The sequence below is a fragment of the Alnus glutinosa genome, chromosome 1 (assembly GCF_958979055.1).
Source record: "Alnus glutinosa chromosome 1, dhAlnGlut1.1, whole genome shotgun sequence".
Classification (NCBI taxonomy): domain Eukaryota; kingdom Viridiplantae; phylum Streptophyta; class Magnoliopsida; order Fagales; family Betulaceae; genus Alnus; species Alnus glutinosa.
The window spans coordinates 7,914,114-7,925,258 of record NC_084886.1 but is presented as its reverse complement, the minus strand read 5'-3'; the positions used below and the strand labels follow the sequence as shown (position 1 = coordinate 7,925,258).

The 11,145-nt window shown below is 35.5% G+C and overlaps 1 protein-coding gene across 1 annotated transcript; it reads left to right on the top strand.

The window, feature by feature from the left end:
- Positions 1–7,817: 7,817 nt before the first annotated feature.
- LOC133870251 (basic leucine zipper 43) lies at positions 7,818–9,679 on the top strand. Its single transcript, XM_062307339.1, has one exon. It carries the CDS (start codon positions 7,986–7,988, stop codon positions 8,568–8,570), a length of 585 nt encoding a protein of 194 aa, XP_062163323.1. The 5' UTR covers positions 7,818–7,985; the 3' UTR covers positions 8,571–9,679.
- Positions 9,680–11,145: the final 1,466 nt, after the last annotated feature.

The following is an 11,145-nucleotide window of genomic DNA, read 5'->3' as shown; positions in this document are numbered from 1 at the left end:
GGGAAACCTAAAATGTGGAGACAGATCTGATGGAATTTTCAAGGGACTCTCTCTCTCTCTCTCTGGTAGTGACACGTCGAATGACAAAACTGATGAGCACTTGGACTCCAAAAATTCTTAAAATTTAAATATATCTCTTCCTTAAAAAAAAAATAATTTAAGTACAAACCATTAATCATATCTTGATAAAGAGGGTCAGTGCAAAAACGACAATATTTAGTACGATTAGGCGTGATTTGAGCTATATAGCGTGCAGTATGCAATAATACAAGCATAGCTGTTGCTAAGAATGTCGGAATCAGGCACGACTCTAATTCAAAAAGTTTATTTTGGTGCGAACGTCACAGCCGCCCAGTTATGCTTGGTGAGCATTGTCCTGGGTTTCAAATTCTCTTCTTTTTTTTTGTCTCCTCCAAATTGGCTTTTGAAGATTTATTTATTGTCATTTTAAAAAATATTTCAATTAGTAATTTAGGAAGGATCTTATTGGTAGACATTTTGGTTAAGAATTAGTTTTTTGCCATTTTTGGTAATTTTGGATTTCTTGCAGCAATTTAAGGTCCGTTGTGGGCTTAGCTATTCATTGGAAGGTGAATCGTAATTCAGTGAAGTTTTGACTCTCTTGTTAGTTGATTAGGGTTTTTTTTTTTTTTTAATTTTTTTTAATTTTTTTTTTCTCAAATCCTCTTGAATTTTCTCTATTCCTTGATCCTTATTCTCAATTCTCGTTTGTGCAGTTCAGATCAATCTAATTAAAATATACATGTTCAGTTGTATTTGAGCTGAGTCAAGTCGAGCATGAGGCTGTTGGATTCAACTCGAATTCAAAGAATAGGAGCTCAAACTGAGTTTTGAAGGGTTGTTCAAATTTAGCTTGTTAAGAGTCTAGCCGAGTCTTCAATCAAACTCGAGCGGCTCGAGCTCGATTGGAATTTTATAATAATTTTATTTTAAACAAAAAAAAAAATTTAATACAATTTTAACTCTAATTTATATTTCAAATTCTAAATAGCACGTTTGTAGTATTACATATATTATGTTTACTATGTCAATATTTATAGACTATAATTATAGAATCTTATATTTATATATTCGCATACACATACACATGCACGGGCGAGTTAACGATTCAAGCCAAACAAGTTAAGTCGAACTTATACAAACCAAGTTTATGAACTTTGTCAAAGCCGAGTCAAATTTATACAAGCATGTCTTATTTAGTAAGCTTTGTTCAAGTCGAGCCAAATTTATACGAGTATATCTTATTTAATACACGAATAAATTATTGTATTCACGAATAAACCATTTATTTTTAAAATTCAAATCAAACCGAGTTTACCACTAACGGCACTCATTTAACACCTCTAAATGGCTAAATTACAAGGCACTGGTGTGCATGCGTGAGAGCTTGGAGAGAGGAAGGTAGGGGACGCTGTGTTGACTTTTACCAGGTTGAGTTGACGGGCTGTGGAATTTGGTGGAAGGCCGGTCAGTCGGCATGACCGTGGAGCGACCATATGTTGCCGACCACTGAGGTTTGATGCCAAAAGGAGTAGCCGTTAAATCAAGGCCCCCTCCGTACCCAGCACTGGAGCCTCCTTTATCCTGCCATCTTCTCCTGTGTCTGCATTTTATCTAGAGCTACATGTATTAGGCTACGAATATAGCAAGTACGCGAAACAAAGTAAAATAGCCGTGCATCTGCACCATATCTTCTCCTGTTTATTATTTTGTTGTTTTTCTATAGTTGGTAGGACCCCTCCAGTTGCCCTGATAATTAATCAGACCATATATTCATGGCCCTTCTCTTCTTTTTCTCTTCTTTTCTTTTCTTTTTTCCTTTTTTAATTGTAATGGGTATGTTATGTGGCTAGCAGAGGACCAAGTTTTCGCAGGACTAATCATGAATAGTCGTCTATGCTCAATGCATGTCGTAGTTGAACAGGCGTGTGCCAATTCGTGGTCTGGTTTTTTCCAAGGCGAAAATGATAAAGCAGGAGTACTGATTGAGATTTATGCCGTTTAATTTCACGACTCATCGATCATCTGGTTAAGTTTGTGGTCCTTGTACAACAAGTTTTTGAGATTGATCAATCCTACCTAGAACACAACCACTAATAAATTTTAGGGAGGCAATATTTGATGGGTTATGTGGAGTCTGCCAAATGTCCGCCGGTAAAAATAAAATTAGTTTCGTTCGAATTTCGCTCGTCGGTAGATGGAGCGAGCATAGAGATAAAAACCTACCTTGCGATTCTTTTGTAGCAGTCTAGAGGCGAAGAATTCGCTCAAGTCTCACTTGACGATTGCTCGAGCGAGTTTGTGACTATGATGTTCCTTGTTCTTTGCATTCTTGATTTTATATCTTAAAGTCATAATGCTCGATCTAACCTCACATTGAAATTTAACTCAAAAAGAGAAGATGAAAGGATTTTTAAGAATTTTCATATAAACGGTTAATTTCATAGTAAAATAAAATTAAAACAAATTATTTAATTGAATTTCAATATGTAGTTTACCCAATCAGCAGACAGGAAGAAATAAACATGCATCGAGAAGTTATTCAATGAATAAAAAACATTTAGTGAAAGAAGAAACTGGTGCAATAATTAGCTAAACAATATATTAGAGGAGACCAAAATAAATAACATGTGCTAATTAAATTGACTTATCTTTAGTTTGTGAAACTGCCATTTGTCTTTTTCTTCTTTTATTGTTAAAATTAGGATTGCACAAAAAGAAGCTTTTGAGTAATATGATTTTGTCGGTGAATGTCTAATTTCAAAATATAGCCATTTTATTATTATTATTATTATTATTATTATTATTATTATTATCATCGATCAAGTTTTCAATAATTAGAAAGGACCCCACTATATTTCTAATTCTCAAAAAAGTTAAACCACATTCAAATTATTAGCAATTGCGAGGGAGCAATTTGTGTTGCTCTTCCTGGGGGTGCTTCCCTTCACTCACTGTCTCTGCCACTGGGTCTCAACAATAGCAAAAATAAGGGTAGAGGAGCCACGTGTATGGAGTTTGGCGGACAAAGTTCCCCAAGGGCATAAATTCAAATACAAACTTGTGATTATAGTCGCTAGGCATATCCTATGCCTTTTTCCATTCAATCAAATATAGATGACAAGATCAGTGCGTTTGATCTAAAGAGCACCAGCATTCTTTAAAGCAAATCCAAACTGAATACAGGGTGTGGTCAATCTATTGATAATCTTTTTCTTTTTTTTTGGCCCTTATACATTTTGGCAAAATGAAAAGAAAAAAAGAAGCTCCATTGGTCCATGAGATTTTATATTCTATTAAATTGATGTCTAAAATTTAAAAGTTATCAAATTACTTTTTAAAGTTCATATCGTTATAGATAGCTCCATATATTTTAACCCGTGGCCATTACTTTATATCCAATAAAAATAAAATATGTGTCTAGCTCATCCATTCGGCTAGCTTTACATAAAACACAACCTCACTAAATTGTCAAGTCAGCCAAAAAGGGGTGGCCGTTGTGGGTGGCCTCTGCGTCACAGTCGTAATGTGAAATCCTTGAGGTCATATTGGCCACATACCTATATTTGCCTGCATTTGTACAGCATGCACCTTCACAACGGTGGTGTGGTGGAAGAACTACTTGATCACACGGTCCTCAAAGTATTGATCGAACAATATTGCACCCTTATGCATCACCCTGTCCGGCGAGTAAATCATGTCATTGGCGGCCATGCACTAGAGCATCTCCTTCGACAACATGTTGACGCATTCAAACGCGTCATTGATGTCAATCGCGTCGCCACCTATATCCTTTGCAATCTTCGCTTCGTTGTCTCTCAGCCACAACTTCAAAACGTCGCCACCTCCTCCCACAACATAGAGGTGGCCGTGCCACCGGTACCCCTCAAGTCTTCTTTTCTTTTTTCTTTTTTTTTTGGTTCTAACTGATGTGTACAATTTTTTAAATCTTGGTTAATTGACGTGGCAATCCAACGTAGCATATTATGTCTAATGTAAGCTAGCTAGCTGAATGGATGGTCTCGATACATGTCTTCTTTTTATCGAACATTACATAGTTGGATGGCCACATGTTACTTAGCATCGTTAAAAATTTAACGGAATGGAAACTAATAGAATTATTTGATAACAAAAGCGCAAACCTCAATGAGTGAGTTGATAGCTCTTTAAACCTTAAAAAATAATTTAATATAAGGTAAAACCTCATGAATCACTATTAAAACATTTTTCCCGTACATTTTCTATATGAGTTTTTTGATACGAATGAAGTATGCAAGGCTTGCCATTCACATTCACCTTCACCTGATACAACATATATGGTAGCCACATGCCATCTACTGTACCCAACTATAATTGTGACCTATCTTGATTTAGGTCTTATTTCGTGTTTTGTGAATCGTGTCTTTTCCAACTAATTTTTGGAAGCTTTAGATATATATATATATATAAAGGTATATATTCAGTGGTATGCGACATAAGGGTGGACTAAATGGCCTCTATGGGCAAAGTCGTGGTACAATAATACTTTCTACGTACAACTCAACTGTTATGCATAACCCACTATATATATGAGTTTGTTAATCATATGGTCGGGGGGGGGGGGTATATATATTCTCTAATTATATCCCGGGGTCCAGTACCAATGTTCATCATAGATGTTGCATTGAGGGATCGAGATCAAGTACTTCTCCATTTTATAATTACTTAGAGCAAATGTCCAGGCTGCATATATATATATATATATATATATATATATATATATATATATATATATAGGTCAGGATGAAACAGCAATCAGACAGACTTAGAAATTAGAAACATTATCGGAGATATGGTTCATTTGTGTCTGTAGCCACATGCACCGGCAAAATACGGTGGTTTTTTTAAGGATAAAAAGGGTAAAGTGAGAACAGGAGTGATATATAAGAGGTTGGAACTATAATAGCACCATAATTATCCGCTAAGGCACTCGACGGGAAGGACTTTCAGCGCATCTCTGGCCACCGTCGTTGGCCGCCACCATCTCCATCAGTGGCTGCCGGCCACTATTTGACGAGTGCATGCCACCTCTAGCTACTGTTTCTGCCGGGTCGTCACCGACTATCGTCACCACCATCGATTAGGGACAGAGTTGGAGGGTGGCCGGTAAGGGCCATTCCCCCCCCCCAAGTTCATTTGAAAAAAAAAATTGACAAGTATATATAGTTTGATTTTCGGTCTATTTGGCCCCTACCCATTAAAATTTTTGCCCTTACTAGTTAGAAATTTTAGCTAATTTTTGCTGTTAAGGTGTGGAGGAATAAACCTTTTAGAGCTTATCTGTGTCGATCGATTTTTTGTGAAACGATCTATAATTTGTAAAGAAATATAAATGAATTGAAGTATAGGTGTAGGCCGAAAATAGAGGAGAAAATTTCTTAGCATATATTTTTGGAGGTTCGTTCTTTAGTGCTAGGAACTTGAGAAGAGGAAGATTTTTTAAAAAAAAAATAAAAAATTGAGAATATTTATCTTTGCAAGAATTAGAATCTTAATAAATAAATTTTGAATTAATAGGCGGTTCAGCCAAGCCCTAAAAAGTACCATTCCAGTCCATATGAAGAAATTTAGATGCACCATTTTATTATTTATTTTCTTAGTTGTATTTTTCCTAGTTTGGTTTGGTCAGCAATCTAACAGCAACATTTTATGAGTCCTATTTTTATTTTTGGGTGATAAATGATAATATATATGAAGAAAGGCAAGAAAATAGGAGGAGGATCCGTTTCCAGAATATACAGGGTTCTTCACTAATAACCTTCGAGTAATAAATACTATAAAGAGGACTGTTTTCCTTTCTTTTATTATTAGATCAAAATTTAATAATTATTTATTATACCTCCGATCTTAATTTTAAAATTTCCATCAATTTTAAGATGCCTCGAAGAGTACCCAAGCATTACTCATAACCTTTACACATCCTTTTGTACACCCAACATAATAAATATAATAAGGTAAGGCAATGAGGATGTCCCTTGAAAATTTAATAACGATTAGAAGCATTACTTTTCTTATTCACAGGAAAATAAAAGTTATCACCAAAACTGATGTTATCCTATTAACCTTAAGATGACGACTGCCTGTCCATATAGAGTGGCGAGTGCACAGTGACCTATGCCAAAACGTATTGCTGTTAGAATATTTGATATTATTCTCTGAGATTTATTACTTAGGATTTATTCTCTATCTTATATTGTCTAGAGTGTTTTGTTCGTTATTTTGTGTCTCTCTATAAATAGAAAGTTACGTAGTATTATTGTTAAATCACCACTTTAATTAATACTTTAACGCTCTCCCTCACAACTCGTAAGATATTTAATTAAAATGAAAGATAAATGATGAAGTTAAGATTCGAATTAAAGACCTTTGACTCTGATGCCATGTTAAATCACAGCTTTTCTTAAAAGCTTAAGTGGATAAGAATTAATTGTCTCATATACTTTAATATAATAAAGATGTAGCGCACCCATATGCCTCTTTCCGCTTCCGTTCTCTCCTTTTTCTTTTTCTTTTTTTTATTTCATACGTTTCTCCGATATATTTAACAATTTCCAGCACAATCTTATCCGGTCGAACTTTCTTTAGAATTAGAAGGCCGACTGGAAGAAGTTCTGAAGTGGGGAATCACCTAAACTGCGTATTTTTAATTAGTAAAACAAGGTAGATTGGGATATTGGAATATTAATTGGTCTCTGTTAATCAATAAATTAGCATAAAGAATAAAACGTTTGCGCTTGCAAGTTGCTGCCTCGGGGATTTGCCAAGACTTTTTTGATCTAATCCTCCTTTTATGGTTTGTCTTTTGTCTATCATATATTGCTTGTGGGGCCGTGGGCCTCAAGCCGATTTCAAACAAATATAAATTAATTTGTGTTATAAACAAATAAACAAGAATTAATTAATAAATGTTGATTATGCTCTAAGTACGTACTGAGACGCTGCCACAAGTAGAACATCCTCAAGTTCACATCGACGGTGCATATATTGCCAAGCTCACTCAAATTAATTACAAAGCTTTAAGGAAAAATCCAAAAATTAAGTGCTTTAGTGAGTCATCAAAACTGTAATAAAAAGTGATTATCAAAGCTAAATATTATTTAATAGTTTACCTTTCAAACTGATCGTCATTGCGTCATCAATCAGGGCCTAGGCCGGACAGCGTTATTGGCTCTTAAGAGTTTTGAAGTTCTAATATGCTTTTGAAAATTGAGAAAAGAAAAACTCTCCTGAAATTGACTTAGATAAATGCTAGACATTCAAATATATATATATATTTTTTTTCTATAATTTGGTTCCAATCTGATGTGTCACAATCTCATGAGATCTATCATTTTAAAAAGTGTGCTTGTGACACATCATATTAGAACCAATTTTTTAAAAAAAGTATTGAAATGTTTAGCATTTCTCGTTGACCTAACACCATTTCTTAACTATATGCATTTTCAAACGTTCCTTACCTAAATTATTGCAACCCCACATTAATACTTCTCTCTCTTGTAAGCATTGTACCTTTTTTTTTTTTTTTTTTTTTAATAGATTTGTAAGCAGTGTACCAGCTAATGCCAAATGGTTATATATCCAAATGCATGCTCACTCATTATTTGCATACATGGAGTACTCAAAACGGTATCAATATATATGTTTATATGATGATGATGATGATGTAAAGACCAAAGTGGTTTATAAACAAACGCAAAACTAATTAATGCATACATTAGATAGACATCTGCAGTGGCATCCCCTGACACTGTTACACTGTTGCTAAAAAATGGCCCACTTCTCTAGCCTTTTCCCTCCTATAAATCCCCTCCATTCCTCATGCTGTCCTTCCCCACCCTCTTCAGCAATATTCTCAGCACAACCCTCCTTCAATTCAAGCAAATATCATCGTTCAAGCAATATCATCGATCTTCGAAGTTTGAACCATGCTTCCAGCTGAGATCACAGGAACCCAGATTCCAATTCCCACCAACTTTGGCATGATCCAGACCAACACACCAGACTTTTATTTCAATAGATTCTTAGCCAACTTAGCCAACTCACCCAACTCACCCAACTCTCACTTCCCAACTCCACAGTACTGCAGTATAAGCAACAACTCAAGCACTTCTGATGAAGCTGAGGAGCACCAACTGAGCATCATCGACGAAAGGAAGCAGCGGAGAATGATTTCCAATAGAGAATCTGCTCGCAGATCACGGATGAGGAAACAAAAGCACCTTGATGAACTCTGGTCGCAGGTGCTTAGGCTTCGAACAGAGAACCACAATTTGATTGACAAATTGAACCATGTAACTGAGTGCCACGACCGGGTTCTTCAGGAGAATGCAAGACTCAAGGAAGAAGCTTCTGATCTTCGCCAAATGCTTACAGACCTGCAAATTGGCAGTCCCTACGACACTACCACTTTCAGAGATTTGGAAGAGGTCGACGTCCCTTGCAACGCAGCTCATCTCAGAGCTGAAACCTCGAGCCAATCCATCTCTAATTCTGTAGACTTGCTTCATTAATTAAGATATATGTAATGGGGGGTCTCTCTTTTTTCCACAATAATTGTAAGTACTCTATGTTCCGTTCCTCATGTCTACTGTGGTTGTCAGACAGTCTTTTGCCATCACCTTGAGCTGTACGTGTGTGCGCGAAGACAGACCTTCCAATAACATCATGGTTAATTCCCTAACATTTACGTTATAATCAATACTTTAACACAACTGATGTAGCGCTTCTCGCCGCATATATGTCATGCAGCTGGTTGAGCAGAATTCCTGAAAATGATATTTTCGTGAAGTAGTACCATATCAAAGGCTGAATAATTGATTAATGAATCAGAAATGGCAATGGTACACACAATCGTCTATATCCATACTATAAGAGCTAGCTAGGCAGTAGCATATTTTTTCATTAGGGGAGAAGAATTAACAAGCAGATGGTGGGCGACCCATGTGGCCGGGAATAGGCTCGAGTCACGCTGAAACTCGGTCCCATGGGCAGTTTATGTTGCATAAGAATAAAAGAGGGCCAACAGGACAAATGGTGGTGGAGGTGCTGGTGTTAGTGGCCTCATCATTCAAAAAACTACTATAACAAGCAGAACATTTGAAAAGGCTATCCACTAAAACACCCAAGAGCTTGTCTCCTTTTTTTAGCCTTTTGTGAGGACATCAATGCCTGCCCTGACCCGGGTTCAGCCAAGCTCTCACACTGTTCTCCCCAACTTGGATCACGTTTCAGGTGTTCTAGAACAGTGTCCGCCTCCACAATTCCTTATGCTTCTGCATCAGCAAGCCCCCACGAATGCCTCCTCTCCCACCCTTTTTCGACCCCTTTCATGCGCATGTACGAATTAAGATTTCCTCAAATTTTTTGCCCGAATTTGATAGAATTCGGGCAGGTAGTTGTGAGTGAGCATTTATGAGACCCACCTGACCAAATCTGCCCAACTGTTTATCCGGTCAGGTGAATCTCATAAATGCTTATTCACAACAACCTGCCCGAATTGTATCAAATTCGGACAAAAAATTTGAGGGGATCCTGATCCGCATGTACGGGTACCGAGTCTATTGACATGTATATTTTACATATTTATAAAATATTGCGCAAAAGCATGAAAATTTGTTTCTTCCTAGATCGAAGCAATGTTGAAATCGAATAAAAAGGATAGACATTTTATTTGAATCATAATTACTGCAATGATACAAGTGACATCATAGTTATAGTGCTGACGGGCTAGTCTTGATCACTCTCTATGATGCCCTGGCCTGCCTAGACCCAATTCCACAGCATTCATGACAAACTTACTTTCTATCACCCGGGATTTTGTTTCAATCAAAGTCAAAACAAGTATCTTTCAAAATTCTTGATCGCTGTAACATCATGCCTCCATTATATCATTAATGCTTCCATCAGCATTAATGTACTCAGCACAGACTATCCCAATTTGGCGCGATCCGGCATGAAAATTACGTTTATGGAGCTAATCCTCTCTGCTATTCGCTCTTTTGTCGTGTCTTTGTTCACGGGAAGTAAGTCAGTCTTAATTACGAATATTATATTTTCAATTGTGTAATGCTATTATTTGTATTTATTTATTTATTATATTATTTAACACTAGTTAATGTTTTAAGTGTTTTTTCTTTTTTTTTTTCTTTTTCTTTTTCTTTTTGAGGTGATTAACATGAAAATTATTTAAAATACGTCATATTAACCAGTAAAAAATGAATATTATTTTGACTCAAAAAGTTGAATTTGGCTTAGGCGTTATGAAAAAAAACTAAGAGCACCTAAGCCAAATCTTTGTTTTTAGTCAATATAACAGCTATCGTCACTTTCAAGTCAACGGTTTTTGAACATCTTAAAAGGGCCACAAAATTATTTTTTTTTCTTTTTTTTTTTTCTTTTTTTTACAAAAAGGATAATTTTATGAATCAAACTAAAGAGCCTTGATCGGCTATTACAAGGTGTTGAATTGATTAAGGGCATTCATCAATCTACACAGAATCAATAGACTGATGGACAGCTGACTTAGCCAAAGCATAAACAACCTTATTCCCATTTTTGCTTACAAACTGGAATGCATAGAATAGAAATCATTGTAGTATGATATGAACATTCTCCAGCAGTTGAGCGTTATCTGTTCCAAAGGGCCACAAAACTAGTTTTGAATATAACATGAAAAAATTAAAATATAAAATGTAAACAAGTGGAAGAAAAAAAAAATGATATGAGATTAGAAGTAATTGTGTAATAATATGGTCTATTTATAGAAAAATGATATACATACATTCCTTACATATCTCCGTACAACTAAATTTCAAATTCGCTATTAAATTTGTGAGACCCAATATGGATTCCATAAATTTAATGGAGGGTTTATAAATGAAATGTATAGGAATTGTATTTATATCGAGATATGATACTTTTATAACTTCTATACAATTTTTGTACAAATCTAACAATTTTTTTTAAAAATCAACTATTGGATATGTAAGACCCACATGTAGAAAAACAAATCTAATGGTTAGTTTTTTTAAAAAAAAGTTGTTGAAGTTGTATATGAGTTGTACAATAATCATTTCTCATTTATAT